This window comes from Anomaloglossus baeobatrachus, chromosome 6 (assembly GCF_048569485.1).
Source record: "Anomaloglossus baeobatrachus isolate aAnoBae1 chromosome 6, aAnoBae1.hap1, whole genome shotgun sequence".
In the NCBI taxonomy this organism is placed as follows: domain Eukaryota; kingdom Metazoa; phylum Chordata; class Amphibia; order Anura; family Aromobatidae; genus Anomaloglossus; species Anomaloglossus baeobatrachus.
The window spans coordinates 373,582,477-373,598,201 of record NC_134358.1 but is presented as its reverse complement, the minus strand read 5'-3'; the positions used below and the strand labels follow the sequence as shown (position 1 = coordinate 373,598,201).

General features: G+C 47.0%; 1 protein-coding gene across 1 annotated transcript in view; it reads left to right on the top strand.

Annotated features, from left to right (window-relative positions):
* The window catches only part of PKD1L1 (polycystin 1 like 1, transient receptor potential channel interacting), an 884,746-nt gene that overhangs the window by 737,971 nt on the left and 131,050 nt on the right, over positions 1–15,725 (top strand). Inside the window, exons 56-58 of the mRNA XM_075316120.1 lie at positions 1,862–2,031; positions 2,138–2,372; positions 3,163–3,267. Coding sequence (XP_075172235.1) covers positions 1,862–2,031; positions 2,138–2,372; positions 3,163–3,267 — 510 coding nt within the window. The remainder of the gene's footprint in view (positions 1–1,861; positions 2,032–2,137; positions 2,373–3,162; positions 3,268–15,725) is intronic.

The window sequence follows — 15,725 nt, the reverse complement described above, 5'->3', positions numbered from 1 at the left end:
GCGCAACAGATGGGGGCGGATACCCACACTAGCGATATCGGGACCGATATCGCAGTGTGTAAAGTAGCCTTTAGCGTCAGGAATGGCACAGTCAGGCTGAGCATACTCACTAGGCGAAACACTGTAGTTAGGCTGCAGCTGGGGTAAATCGGCACACGCATGCGCACTAGCTGCCTCTCCACACTTAGACGTGGAGGAGAAATTGCTCTTCGGGTGTGAACTTGGAGATGCTGTCTATGAACAGAAGGAAAAGCTAAAGGAAGCCTCACTTTCTATCCCTCCGAATTATCAAATGCAGCAATGAATTCCCTGAGTTTGCTATAACATTAGCATAGCAAAATGTGCATGAGGGTGTCATGTAGAGGTGCTAGAAATAGCTTGGCACCAGTGGGGCACTAATGGAATACAACAGCCAGTTCTATGATGCCACTAAATGGCAGTATTTTTTGCTATCATTATAGCTTATTAAAAACAGAGCAGGAGGGTATCATGCAGAGGTGCTGCACATAGCTTGGTACCAGTGGGGCACTAATGGAATACAACAGCCAGTTCTATGATGCCACTAAATGGCAGTATTTTTTGCTATCATTATAGCTTATTAAAAACAGAGCAGGAGGGTGTCATGCACAGGTGCTGCACATAGATTTGCACTAGTGTGACTAGACAAAAGTCCAATAGCCACGTTTAGGATGCCACTAGGTACACTGACTGTTTGCTAGTATAATGGCTTAGTTAAAAAGAGTTGGAGTGTGCAATGCAGGCAGACGTGCTGCAAATATCTTTCCACTAGTGTGACTACACAAAAGTACAATTGTCACGTTTAGGATGCCACTAGGTACACTGACTGTTTGCTAGTATAATGGCTTAGTTAAAAAGAGTTGGAGTGTGCAGAGGACAGGAGGGTACAGTGCCAGGATTGTGGGGCTCTGGGTAGAGGAATGGAAGCCTGCCTTTCTATTCCCTCCTAATGGGGAAATGCAGCGACGAAATCCCTGACCTTGGCTACACAGACGCTGTCTCTGTTTTCAGAACCTGTCACCTATGGCTCTGACCCTGCCGGTTTGAGCCCTTAAAAGGACTGATAGAAAGTGCTCTCCCTAAGCTGTCTAGCGCTGTGTATGGAACGCATACAGCTGTATCGGCGATAGGACAAAGGACGGAGCTGCGACACTGATGTCTGACACCCATGACGCAGAAGAGATAATGGCGTCCTGGAGGAAAATGTCCGGTTTTATAATGCAGGGACATGTGACATGGACATCCTATCACACATGCCGTTGCTTCTCTGGCTAAAAGTCCACTTAGCTGTGTGTGTGTCTGGGATTGGCTGACATGCTGGCCTGCCCCACTACACGCGCGCGCTTAGGGAAGGAAGACAAGGAAAAAAAAAAAAATGGCGATCGCCATTATACAAACAGCAGTGATCTGAAGGCGCTGTTCACGCACACTATACACTGAAATGTCATAATAGTGTGAGTCACAGAGTGACTTACACTATTACAGCGGAAAGCCAGCTAGGAATTAGCTGTTTTTTTGCTGCTAGAACCGTTCTCGAACGTTTCTAGAACTATCGAGCTTTTGCAAAAAGCTCGAGTTCTAGTTCGATCTAGAACAGGCCCCAAAATCACTCGAGCCTAGAACTGGAGAACCTCGAACCGCGAACCGCGCTCAACTCTAATATTGACAAGTTTTCTGTTTTGGCATACTACAAATATTAGAAGATACACCTTTTTAAGGTTTTATAAACCCTTTAATACAAATTCTAAGATGTGAAACAAGATTACAGAAGTAGATATATACTTTGTTGTTTGCTGAAAAATAGACCGTGATTACAATAAAATCTTATTTTTATATTGTTTAGATTTCTTCATTATCAAAATCGAATTTTTCCGACTGTGCTTTTTTACATTTGGTAAATGGCGCAAAAGATAATCAAGGTTCAATGAATATCCAAGATCACATTTTTTACCAGTGTGGTAAAATTCAGTGCTATGAAGGAAGAGGCTCAATTATAAATCTAGGCAGATCAAGGTAAAACCATTGCAATTCCCTTTTAACTAAATTATTTCTTTTGCTTTAGTGTGTAAGTATATAAAGTCCACTTGTAACTCTGTTATTTTGATCTTTGCAATGATAGGACTGAGGCTCATTTAGCACTGTCGGACATAAGGAACCAGCAGTGGATAAACAGAAGAACAAGAGCATTTGCTGTACAATTTCTCCTTTTTAACCCTCCCACAAATCTCTTTACTATGGTATCACTGCTCACAGAACTACCTGCTTCAGGCGGTATCATCACTTCACCACATATAGATTCTGTTAGAGTTTACCGAATCACCACTCTTATGGATTATTTTCTTATGACATTTGAGGTAATGTATTTAATTCTGCATGTTACAAAATATACGTGTGTTGTTTACATATTAAAATTCATGAACCTCAGCGAATTAGTGGTACTACTCCAATTGTTTTTTTAAAAAAATAATTTTTATTTTGCACAATATAAACACATAAAACTACATACATAGATTAAAATCAATTCAAGCAAGATGTACACAGAAGGGGTTAACCTCAGGACAGAACTCAATGTAATCTGGTTACATGCAATATTTATATATGAAAACTAGGTGGCAGAATGTATATTAATCATTATACATTCATATGTAGCCGTAGTAATACCTAATTCTAGAGTCAGCACTCACTAACTATACTAGTAGCAAGCCATATAGAATACATCACTTAACCACCACTGATTATGACATATAATATTAAAGTTCTAATTCGAACAAAGCATGTATTACTAACCAGAGTGAACTGTCCGTCAGTGTAGCCCCAGACGTCCCGACGCGCGTTTCACCTTCTTCCTCAGGGAACGTTCCCTGAGGAAGTGACGTGGACTTCATAAGGTCAGCCCAGAAAAACAGAAACAGATAGGAACTTGGCAAACGTGTCTCAATCTGCACTGCTGTAAATGAGATGATGGTCCAAGCCGTCTTGTGAACAAAAAAGTGTTTTATTTACACGTTTCAAAGTGATTGCCCACTTCTTCCTCAGAATAAGCACAGGTGTTAGCAGGCCTTTGATGGCAAATCTTTGACATGAATAAATGCCTTACATTATTATGTATTGATTGCAAAATAATTCAGATTTTTTTTCTTACAGCTAATGTACCTAGGAATGACACTTATCTATTGTTATTTACAATTGAATATTATGACTCAGAAGGGTCTCAGAAACTACTGGCAGGAACCTTGGAATTGGGTGGAGGTATGACTAAGTATTTTTGGAGGATAATTTTACTTTTTCAGCTTTAAAGTTGAGATGTTATCTATGTTTTAATATTTTTTTTAATTGTATGAGGTACAATTAGGACAAGAAGTCAATAAAACAAAATCAATATCCTGTCTTCACTGGTAAGTGGATAATATATTTAGATTAGATATAAATCTAATATATAAAGCTCAGTGTATGTATGTATGTATGTATGTGTGTATGTATGTATGTATGTATGTGTGTATGTATGTGTGTATGTATGTATGTCCGCTAAAGGAATCCGCACCGTCGCATTTACAATCATGAAATTTTGCACAGACGCCTCATGTGACCCAGGGAGCGTCGTAGACTATGTTTTGACAGAAAAATTTAACCCCGTGCTTTACAGTTAGTTTCTAAAATCGTGCCGCCATTAAACTGAATGTAGGTGGGAGCTATAGGTTATTAATAGCAACTGTCAGTGGTTGCTATAGGAACAAAATAAACTGTTAGTTGAAGCTCATGCGTGAGGTTATATGATGTTGGTGGAGAGATGGATAGAGAGACAGAAAAAGACAGACAGACAGAGACACAGACAGAGACAGGTGGGGAAAGAGACAGCCCTGGCAAAAGACAACCCTGGAAAGAGACAGCCTTGGAAAGAGACAGACGGGCAAAAAGACAGCCCTGGAAAGAGACAGCCCTGGAAAGAGACAGCCCTGGAAAGAGACAGCCCTGGAAAGAGACAGCCCGGGAAAGAAACAGCCCGGGAAAGAGACAGCCCGGGAAAGAGACAGACCGGGAAAGAGACAGACCGGGAAAGAGACAGACCGGGAAAGAGACAGACGGGGAAAGAGACAGATGGGGAAAGAGACAGACGGGGAAAGAGACAGCCAGGGAAAGAGACAGCCGGGAAAAAGACAGACCTGGAAAGAGACAGATGGGGAAAGAGAAAGACGGGGAAAGAGACAGACCTGGAAAGAGACAGCAGGGGAAAGAGACAGCCGTGGAAATAGACAGACCTGGAAAGAGACAGACGGGCAAAGAGACAGACCTGTAAAAAGACAGACCTGTAAAAAGACAAACCTGTAAAAAGACAGACCTGGAAAGAGACAGACCTGGAAAGAGACAGACCTGGAAAGAGACAGACAGGGAAAGAGACAGACGGAGAAAGAGACAGACCAAGACAGACGGAAAAGAGAAAGACGGGGAAAGAGACAGACAGAAACACACATAGAGACAGACACAGAGATAGAGAGAGACAGACACAGAGATGGAAACAGACAGACTCATACAAATACAGACAGAGATAGAAATAGTCAGACAGAGACATAGACACAGACAGACAAGGAAAGAGACAGACAGAGAGACAGACAGACAGAGCTAGGGACCCCAATATAGAGGTATACCTTGACGAGGTTTTGGGGCTCAGTTACATTGATCAATGCGATTGCTAAATATCTCCTTTTTCCTAATATTCATGGCAGGTATGCATTTCATTATTCACACTTTCAAGTTAGCAAGTGGCATTTTTCATTGTATGCTTCAATGTTTTTCGGTATGCTTATAGCATTATACTATTATCTAACTTTGATGTGCAACCTTATCCTTATGTACTATGTATTTTTTTGGCTTGCACTCATAATATATATTAGTGCTCACTTCAGTTATCCTATTTAGTATTATAGAGACATAGACACAGACAGACAAGGAAAGAGACAGACAGAGAGCGACACACAGACAGAGACTGGGAGAGAGACAGAGAGACAGTTACTATCCCGGGCAACGCCCGGGTACTACATCTAGTTAGATATAAAGAGAAGAAACAAAATGTAATGTATAGTATATCTCTACTCTGTCCCTGTAAACATGAGCAGTATTAGAATAGAAAAAGCCAGGTTGATACTTAGGCGTCATTTGCACAAATTGACTAGCCACTATTCTTCCGAATTCGCTCAGGGCAAATTACAAACAAATCTGTATTCTGTAGAGTACAAATTTTTGTAAAATTCTAGTAGAATTCAATTCAAATCAAATCAATTTTTCTATCTTTATTTAATAGAGTATATCACTTTTATCACACATGCAACGGTATAAAAATAAATATGAACTTTGGAGAAATTTTGTTTTTAATTACTGATATCTTCTGCATTTTAATTTATAGAAGATGTAATTATATTTGTTGAAATCCCATCTATCATATATTCACATGAGTGTACACCACTAGAAATAATATTTAAAGGGGTCTTCCCATAATTTAATATATAAAGCTGAGTGTATGTGTGTACGTATGTGTGTGTGTGTGTGTGTGTCCGCTAAAGGACACAAAATTTTGGGTGACCAGAAAAATGCCCACAGGAAAATTGCCCACAGGAAAAATGCCCACATGAATATTGCCCATAGGAAAAATGCCCACAGGAAAATTGCCCACATGGAAAATTGCCCACATGGAAAAATGCCCACACGGAAAATTGCCCACACGGAAAATTGCCCACACGGAAAATTGCCCACATGGAAAATTGCCCACATGGAAAATTGCCCACACGGAAATTTGCCCACATAGAAAGTTGCCTACACGGAAAATTGCCCACACGGAAAATTGCCCACACGGAAAATTGCCCACATGGAAAATTGCCCACACAGAATATTGCTAATTGCAGCATCAGAAAGTTTCAGAGCTATGATATTTGAGGTGCAAGGTGAGGATGTTCACATGATATGTGAAAAATGTCCACAGAAAATTGCCAACAGACATGAATGCCCACTGGGATTGGGGACCATGTAACTCAGGATGGGAACATATATACCAGGATGGAGACAACGTGGACCATACATACCATGATGAGGACCTTATATACCAGCATTGGGTCATATACACCAGGATGAGGACATATTCACAAGGATGATGGGCATATATATATACCAGGACAGTGGACATTACTACATAATGAAGGGGGAGGGGAGGCAGTTCATAAGTCTTGATAGAAGTTAGAACACTACAAGGGCCCGTACATGTGAGAACATGTGTGAGTGGGGGGGGGGCAAGTCCAAATTTCACACTGGGGCCCATTGGACTCTAGTTACACCACTGCAAAAACATATCATACATTCCCAGCACGAACACAAGGTGGTACAAGCAACAGAGTCTTACCTCTCTGCTGTGCCTTTGGGGCTTTCAGGACCAGCTATGGCTACTTTCACAATTGCGTTGTTTGGCATCCGTCACAATGCGTTGTGTGACGCATGTGACGGATGCGTTGTAAATAGTGTGATAATAAAGGCAACAGATTCCTGTGAAATAACACGTTGCGTTAGTTTTCTTTAGCCGAGAGAGAGAGCCCCCATCATCACCGCACACACATAGGCACTACCGCCCCCATCATCACCGCACACACACAGGCACTACTGCCCCCATCATCACCGCACACATGCAGGCACTACCGCCCCCATCATCACCGCACACACCCCGGCACTACCGCCCCCATCATCATCACACACACGCAGGCACTACCGCCCCCATCATCACCGCCCCCACACAGGCACTACCGTCCCTAGCATCACAGCACACACCGTCACTACCGCCCCCATCATCACCGCACACAGCGGCACTACCGCCCCCATCATCACCGCACACACCACAGCACTACCGCCCCATCATCACCGCACACACCCCAGCACTACCGCCCCCATCATCACCACACACACACAGGCACTACCGCCCCCATCATCACCGCAAACACCCCGGCACTACTGCACCCATCATCACCGCCCCCACCCTGGCACTACCGCCCCCATCATCACCGCACACACGCAGGCACTAACACACCCATTATCACTGCGCACACCCCGGCACTACCACCCCCATCATCACCGCCGCACACCCCGGCACTACCGCACCCATCATCACCGCACACACCGGCACTACCGCCCCCATCATCACCGCACACACGCAGGTACTACCGCCCCATCATTAATGCACACACCAGCACTACCTCAGTGACATCCCCGCTGACAGCGCAATTCACTTCAGTTGCTGTGTGGAGCTGACAGAGAGCGGTAATGGTCTGTGGCCGCTCCTGTCAGCTTCATGTAGCAGAGCTGAAAGCGTCATGGGACCTCTGTGGATCACGTCGGATCTGGAGGGGTATTTGGGGATTTTAATAAAGTGGTGAAAAAGGGTGTATTTTTGTCTTTTATTTCAAATAAAGGATTTTTGGGTGTATGTGTTTATTTACTTTCACTTACAGGTTAATCATGGGGGGTTTCTCATAGACGCCTGCCATGATTAACCTAGGACTTAGTGGCAGCTATGGGCTGCAATTAACTCCTAATTACCCCGAATGCCACCGCACCAGGGCAATGTGGGATGAGCCGGGTAGAGTCCCGGGACTGTCGCATCTAATGGATGCGGCAATTTCGAGCGGTTGCTGGCTGATATTTTTAGGCTGGGGGGCTCCCCAAAACGTGGGGCTCCCCATCCTGAGAATACCAGCCTTCAGCCGTGTGGCTTTACCTTGGCTGGTATTAAAATTGGGGGGGACCGCACGCCGTTTTTTTAAAATTATTTATTTATTTATTGTACTGCATGATATAGACCCGCCCACCGGCGGCTGTGATTGGTTGCAGTGAGACAGCTGTCACTCAGCGTGGGGGCGCATCTGACTGCAACCAATCATAGGCACCGGTGGGCAGGGGAAGCAGGGAATAAGAGATGGAATAATGAGCGGCCGACATTTTCAAAACAGGAGAAGCCACCAGAGCATGGTGACAGCTGTGCAGCGCCGCGCCCATGATTGGTGAGTATGAGAGATGGGGTGAGAGAGAGAGACCGACAGAGAGCGATAGAGAGACCAGGAGTGATTTTAAACAATTTAGATCGTTCTGCTGGACATGCTGAGCATGTGTGACGCCCTGGATTAGCCAGGTAGTCACAGGTAGGCCCTTGCACAAACACCTTCCCCTAAAAGCCAACCTTAAAACCCTGAGTCACCCCTCTCAGGACTTGACGTTCACACCCGGGGGGTGGAGCCAGGCGGTTGGCCACGCCCACCGAGGAGTTCGGAGAGCTTGAGGCAGGAAAAACAGAGAGTTCAGTGACAGGAGTGGAGGAGAGTGGTAGCAAAGTGTGCACGTCTGTCAGGGATCTGGGTTGGAGCCCGGATAACCTGTGGCCAGGGGGCAGACGGTGGTGGCCGCCTACAGGAGCAGGGATTACAGCCGGTGGAACCGTAAGGAACCGGGACCGGGTAGTGGCCCGCCGGTACCGAACCGGGGAACCGATTGGAAACCAGAGCACCAGGAGGGGTACTCAGACCCAGTACGAGGCCCAGAAGCCACTGGACCGAGTTGAATTCACTGATTGGGGTCTGGACTTTAGGTCCTTTCCCACCCAAGACCCGACTGAAGACAACAGCCCAACCAGAGGGATAGAAAGCCACCGCCCAGGCATCGAGATCCCACGGGCCAGCGTCTGCGGGCAAATGGGCTCTACTGGCACACACAAAGCTGGGGAGCGGAATACTGTTGCTCAGGCATAGGAGTCACCATTCTACTAAAAGTGAGGTGCAGAAGAAAGGCGGAAACCACCAACCTGAAAAAAGGGGAGAAGCGCAGCCGGCTGCGGGCATCGTCCACCATCTTGTTTGGTTTACCAGAGACTCGTGTGTGTCTGTAATAGTGAGTACAACAGTTCCCTTGGGCCGCGCACTGCATCGCACCAACAAGCCAGCACGCATCCCCCCTCCTCAGCACCCTCAGGCCCCCGGGACCATCACCCCCTAACCATGGAGGGGTCAACACCAAGCTGCGCAACACCATCCCCGGGAGCCTGGTCAACGGCAGCGGTGGTGTCTATCCATTCACCACAACCCGTGGGTGGCGTCACGAACTTAACCCCCCAAAACAACAGCGGCCTCGGCCGTGGACCTCCCCATCGAACACCACCCCTCACGTAGCGTCAGTATCCCTTCAGAGTGACGTGACTCCCGGGTCCGGGAGGAGCTCGAGCCACCCACCGATGAGCCCGGATCCGAGCGTCTCGGCAGCCGGCCAAGCCCCGGGGCGGTACATATGCTCAGTAGAATATGATGGAATCCATCAGCGGATTCCGCTGCTTAGCGCATAGCGGCGGAATCCGCCACCATAGACGATCATTAGACATAGTATACTATGTTGATGCCCTGGTCCTGAAGAAGAGGTATATCCTCGAAACGCATAGACCGATGGAATAAAAGAATACGTTTATAACATCAACGTGCTACATCTTCATTTTGGCTGATGCGCGGCATTAACCCCCTTTTCACTCTGATTTGTATTGCTGATAATGACAGACTGCTACAAACCACAGATCTTCAGCATTTTTGCAGTTTTGCACTAGGTCAACTGTAAATCACAGGTTGATGACCTATTATGTAAACATCCTCACCTTGCACCTCAAATATCATAGATCTGAAACTTTGTGATGCTGCAATTGGCGATTTTCTGTGTGGGCAATTTTCCATGTGGGCAATTTTCCATATGGGCAAATTTCCATGTGGGCAATTTTCAGTGTGGGCAATTTTCAGTGTGGGCAATTTTCCGTGTGGGCAATTTTCCATGTGGGCAATTTTCCGTGTGGGCAATTTTCCGTGTGGGCAATTTTCCATGTGGGCAATTTTCCTGTGGGCATTTTTCAGGGAACCAAAATTTTGCACAGACACACCATGTGACTCAGGGAACATCATAGACTTTGTTTTGACAAGAAAATTTAACCCCGCGCTTTGCAGTTACTCTCCCAAAAACATGCCTCCATTAAAGTGAATGGAGCTGCGAGCTATAGGCTATTAATAGGAGCTATGATTAGTTGCTATAGGAACAAAGGACATTCATAGCATAAGAAGCTTATGTGTGAGGGAATATGATGTCGGTGGAGAGACAGACACAGACAGACTCAGATTGAGAGACAGACAGAGACAGACAGACAGGCACAGACAGAGAAAGAGGCACACAGGTACAGAGACAGAGACAGACAGAGACAGATAGGAAAAAAAAGCCAGACAGAGACAGAAAGAAAGACACATGGGGAAAGAGACAGACAGAGCCAGACAGGGAAAGAGACAGAGAGAGACAGACAAGGATAGAGATAGAGAGACAGACAAAGACAGACGGGAAAGAGACAGACCTGGAAAGAGACAGATGGGGAAAGAAACAGACGGGGGAAGAGACAGACGGGGAAAGAGACAGACGGGGGAAAGAGACAAACAGAGAGACAGACAAAGACAGACAGGGAAAGAGATGGGGAAAGAAACAGACAGGGAAAGAGACAGAGAGAGACAAACAAGGAAAAAGACAGACCGGGAAAGAGACAGACCGGGGAAAGAGACATACGGGGGAAAGAGACAGACGGGGGAAAGAGACAGATGGGGGAAAGAGACAGACGGGGGAAAGAGACAGACGGGGGAAAGAGACAGACGGGGGAAAGAGACAGACTGGGGGAAAGAGACAGACACAGAGAGGGAGACACAGAGATAGAGAGAGACAAACACACAGACACAAAGAGAGAGAGAGACAGAGAGACTGATACAGAGACAGACAGACAAAGAAAGAGACAGACAGAGACTGGGAGAGAGACAGAGAGACAGTTACTATCCTGGGCAACGCCCGGGTACTACAGCTAGTTAAATATAAAATGAATTAACATTGTTTAGCAAAGGACCCCAGGCGATGTTCCAGGACAAGCAATACCTCAAAAATAAAGATTAGCTATAGCACCAAGGTGAGGAATAAGGATAAAACGTAACCTTTAAGTCTATGTAAAAAAATGTGTGCATAAACACCTCAACCATATAAAAATACCAAGGACAATTGCCCTAAATAAAGTGCACTGTTCATACAAAATGCCCACAAATGGCGGGAATAATATCATATAGAATAATAGATGTAAAAACGGGCATGAAAGAAGACGGATATATTTTTATTCCCTGAGGAAGAAGGCAGTTTGCCTTTGAAACGCGTTGGAATTGACTCAATAAAAATATCTTAAGGAATCTTCTACGGTGTGGTTCATAGCGCGGCTGGAAAACCCGTCTTCTTTCATGCCCGTTTTTACAGCAACCACTTCTGACGGGGCCGCAGCTGGAACCAGCTCAGCACTCCCATACGCTGTCATAGGAGTTGTGACTATCACAACCAGACCAGGTGAGTGCATCTCTTCTTTTTCTGACACCCTAAATATCGGGTAAGACCCTATTGCGCCCTTGTTTCCCCCACCACAGATCATAGAATAATAGATGATATAGCCTGGCTCAATATTACCACGCATGAAGGCAAAAAATAGTAAATCAAGCAGAAGACCATAAATATATGTTAATAGCTGAGTGATCCCATAAGGAAAAATATGTCTAAATCTCAAGGATATTTCAACCTGGACAGTGGTCCGAGACAATTAGTATCCAAATGGGCCCATGTGGGGATTATGCAGTCAAACAAGAAACGCTTACACAACGAGAGTGGTCCAAATTAGTAAGCAGTATGTATACCCCTCATTCACAGAAAAAAAACATTTCATAACAGAGATAAGAATGATCTCACCAATCCAGGTATTCCCACTGTCTTTCACAACAGAATTTGTCAGGTGGAGTCATAGGTAGGTGTGACGCCCTGGACAAGCCAGGTAGTTACAGATAGAGCCCCGCACTACACCAGTCCCCTAGCAAGGTGTCAGCAGCCAACCATTTAAACCCTAGTCACCTCCCTCAGTGCTGGATGGGCACACCAGGAGGCGGAGCCAGGCGGTTGACACGCCCACCGAGGAGTTCAGAGAGCCTAAGGCAGGAAACCACTGTTAGTTTGTAGTTTGAGGAGTCTGTTAGTGGAGGTGAACTTGAGTGGAGCCAGGCCTGTGTGTCAGGTCTGCAACTAACTGACAGGTGCCAGGGTTGGAGCCCGGGCACCTTTGGCTAGGAGGCATACGGAGGCCTCTGCCTGCAGGAGCTGGGAAGATGGCTCGGTGAAACTGTGGTGGACCGGACAGGGTAGTGGCCCGCCGGTACCGACCCGGGGAACCGACTGGAAACCGGAGCACAAAGGGGGGTACTCAGACCCTGAAGCTAGGTCCAGAAGCTACTGGGGGCTAGCTAATTAACTGATTGCGGCCAGGACTATAGGTCCTTTCCCACACAAAGTCCCGACTGAAGACAACAGCCCAACGAGGGGGATAGAAAGCCACCACCATGGCAGAGAGATCCCACGGGCCAGCGTCTGCGGGCAAAGGGCTCCTCCGACAATCACAAGCCGGGGAGTGGACTCCTGTATTGCAAGTTCAGGCAGTCCACCATCACACAAACAGGTGCAGGAGAAAGGCAGAAACCACCAACCGGGTGGGGGACCAGACTGCAGCCGGCTGCGGGCACCGACCACCATCACCTTGGTTTACCAGAGACTTGTGTGTGTTACTAATCGTGAGTACATCGGTGCCCTCCGGCCGCCCATCTCCCTGCACCGCCCAACTACTCTTCCCCAACGGGTCCCAGGGCCACCATCCCTACGCACAGAGTTGGTTAACAACTTGCTGCGCAACATCTCCCCCGGGTGCCCCGTAAATCGCAGCGGTGGTGTCCACCTTCACCACAACCCGTGGGTGGCGTCACGAACTTAACACGGCTCCGGCCGTACAGCTACGTCCCCTAAACCGCCAGCCCCTTTCAGATCGGAGTGACCACAGGGCCCCTGGGTCCGGAGAAGCTCGAGCCACCCACCAGCGAGCCCGGATCCGAGCGGCTCGGCTGCAGCTGAGCACGGGCTGGTACATAGGCATCAGGATCCGAATACCAGGTCTATCTTACCCTAACACCCACAGACTCCCGCCCTTACAAGGATGGTCCACACCTGTTCATAGTCACCATCCCTTTAAATGCCCCACATGCCTCCCAAAGTGTTTCGTACCTAAACAGGACTCATCAGGGTTGTTACTGGTGTTGAAACCGACTAAGCTGATATAAAAGCCTGGTGTGTCTGGGTTTCAACACCAGTAAAATCCCTGTTATTGAGAACTTATGCCCTTTTTCCCCTGATGAGTCCTGTTTAGGGATAAAGTGCATCGGGAGGCATGTGGGGCATTTAAAGGGATGGTAACTAGGAACAATTGTGGACCATCCTTGTAAGGACAGGAGTCTGTGGGTGTTAGGGTAAGATAGACCTGGTATTCGGATCCTGATGCCTATCTATAACTCCGCCTGACAAACTCTGTTGTGACGGAGAGTGGGAATACCTGGATGGGTGAGATCATTCTTATCTCTGTCATGAAATGTTTTTTTTCTGTGAATGAGGGGTATACATACTGTCACGCTCCCGATGCCTCGGCACCGCTCCTTACCCACTGATCCGGTTTCACTATCATTGCACCGCTCCTTAACCACTGATCCCGTCCACGTGTCCACCGGTCATGGCTGCCGCTCCCGCTCGTGCTCTTCTGTGTCCTGTCCCCAGTCACATGTGTCTGACTCTGAGTCTTACACTCATGCTTCTGTATAGGGTCGGGCCGCGCCCACTCACCTGGTCTTATGGGCCCAGCACTGGTAAAGCAGGAAATGACATGAGGCTGTGCTGGGTATATAGGACTGGCCTTTCCATGTGGGCGGCGCCTGATCAACATGTCTTGTAAGCCTTGTCTTGAAAGCTAGGTGCTCAGGTCCCCTGCTGCCGTGTCCTGTTACCAATTCTATTGCCTGACATTCCTACCCGGCATCTGTGCTTCTGGAACTCTGAGGCCCCAGTGACTCTATTCTACCCGTCCCCTGTGGGACGCTGTCCCTGCCACGCTAGTGCTCCGGCTACCGTGCATCCAGACCTCCGGTAGGGTGCACAGTCCAGTGGATCCACCTCCTGGACCTAACACATACTGCTTACTAATTTGGACCACTGTCGTTATGCAAGCGTTTTTTAGTTAGTGTGTATAATCCCCACATGGGCCCATTTGGATACTAATTATCTTGGAGCATTGTCCGGGTTGAAATACAGTATCCTTGAGATTTTCCCATATTTTTCCTTATGGGTTCACACAGCTATTAACATATATGTATGGTCTACTGCTTGATTGACTATTTTTTGCCTTCATGGGTGGTAACATTGAGCCAAGCTATATGATATCACCTATATGAGAATCATCTATTCTATATGATATGATTGCCACCGTTTGTGGGCATTTTGTATGCATAGTGCACTTTATTTAGGGCAATTGTCCTTCGTATTTTTATATGTTTGAGCTATTTATCTACATGTTTTATTAAAAAGACTATTAAAGGTTAAGTTTCATCCTTATCCCTCACCTTGGTTCTATAGCTATACATTTAATTAAGCAGAAAATGTGGAAATAAATATTTTTTTGTAATTTACTGCTATTAAAAATTATGCTCCATTCAAAAAATAACCACTTTTCAATTTCAGGAATAGGCCCCATGACGTTATGTCAGTTAGTTTTACCTGTCCATCACAGGGCTTGCGCAGTTCCTTTCATTTTAAAAAAAATCTTCCCCCTGGCATACAAAGCATAAATGAGCTCTCATACAGGACTGACAATGACCAGCTGAGGGAGGATTCTCCGGTCGTGATGTCTGTGTAACCAAACCCCCTTATCCTCTAAGAATAAACACAAGGACTGCATGCGACTTGGTTGAAATGGCCACAGCAGCCTTTTATTGCCTATTGTTTACAAACTAGCACCTTAGGGACGCCGTCCAACGGGCGACCCAAAACAACCACATAAAGGTAACAATAGACAATCACATTTACAATACCCCCCGGGGTAGGCCCAGTCCACTAACTACTACTCCCCCTGTCCCCGGCCGCAACACACCGACCCAGAGACGGGGTGCCAATCACCCACGGATTGACCCCCACACTTTGGCAGAACCCCGTGCCTGCCACATCCTGGAAACCGAGAGCCACCATACCAAGACAATGACTCCCGGTCCAGCCACCAATCACTTCCAAACCTCTGGACCAGACCTACCCCCCCACCACAGGACAGACCACGTGACACCTTACGTGGCCTGGACCCGCCACACACCAAAAGCACGCTCCACACCATCCTGCAGACCCAACCCCTCCGAAATCGCCAATCTGCCGGCTCCAAATCCCTGTGCCTTACCACAATCCCACCATTCCTGGTCACAAACCTAGCCACCACCCTATTCACCTGGGCCCTGGCCTTATTAACCTTTTCCACCGACCGAGCCCCTCTCCATGCCAACCTGGTCACTATGTCGGACCATACGACCAGCAAACCAGGATACCGCTTCCACAACTGCAGTAAGTCGATCTTTATATCCCGGATCAAATCCCGCGACGCCCTAGCACCAAGATCATTACCCCCCACATGCAATACCAGCACATCCGGGGGCCGCTCAACTTTACAATGGAAACGAAATTCCGGGACCACCCTGCCCCACTCCATGCCCCGAACTCCAATCCATCGAACAGTCGCCTGCGCACGATCC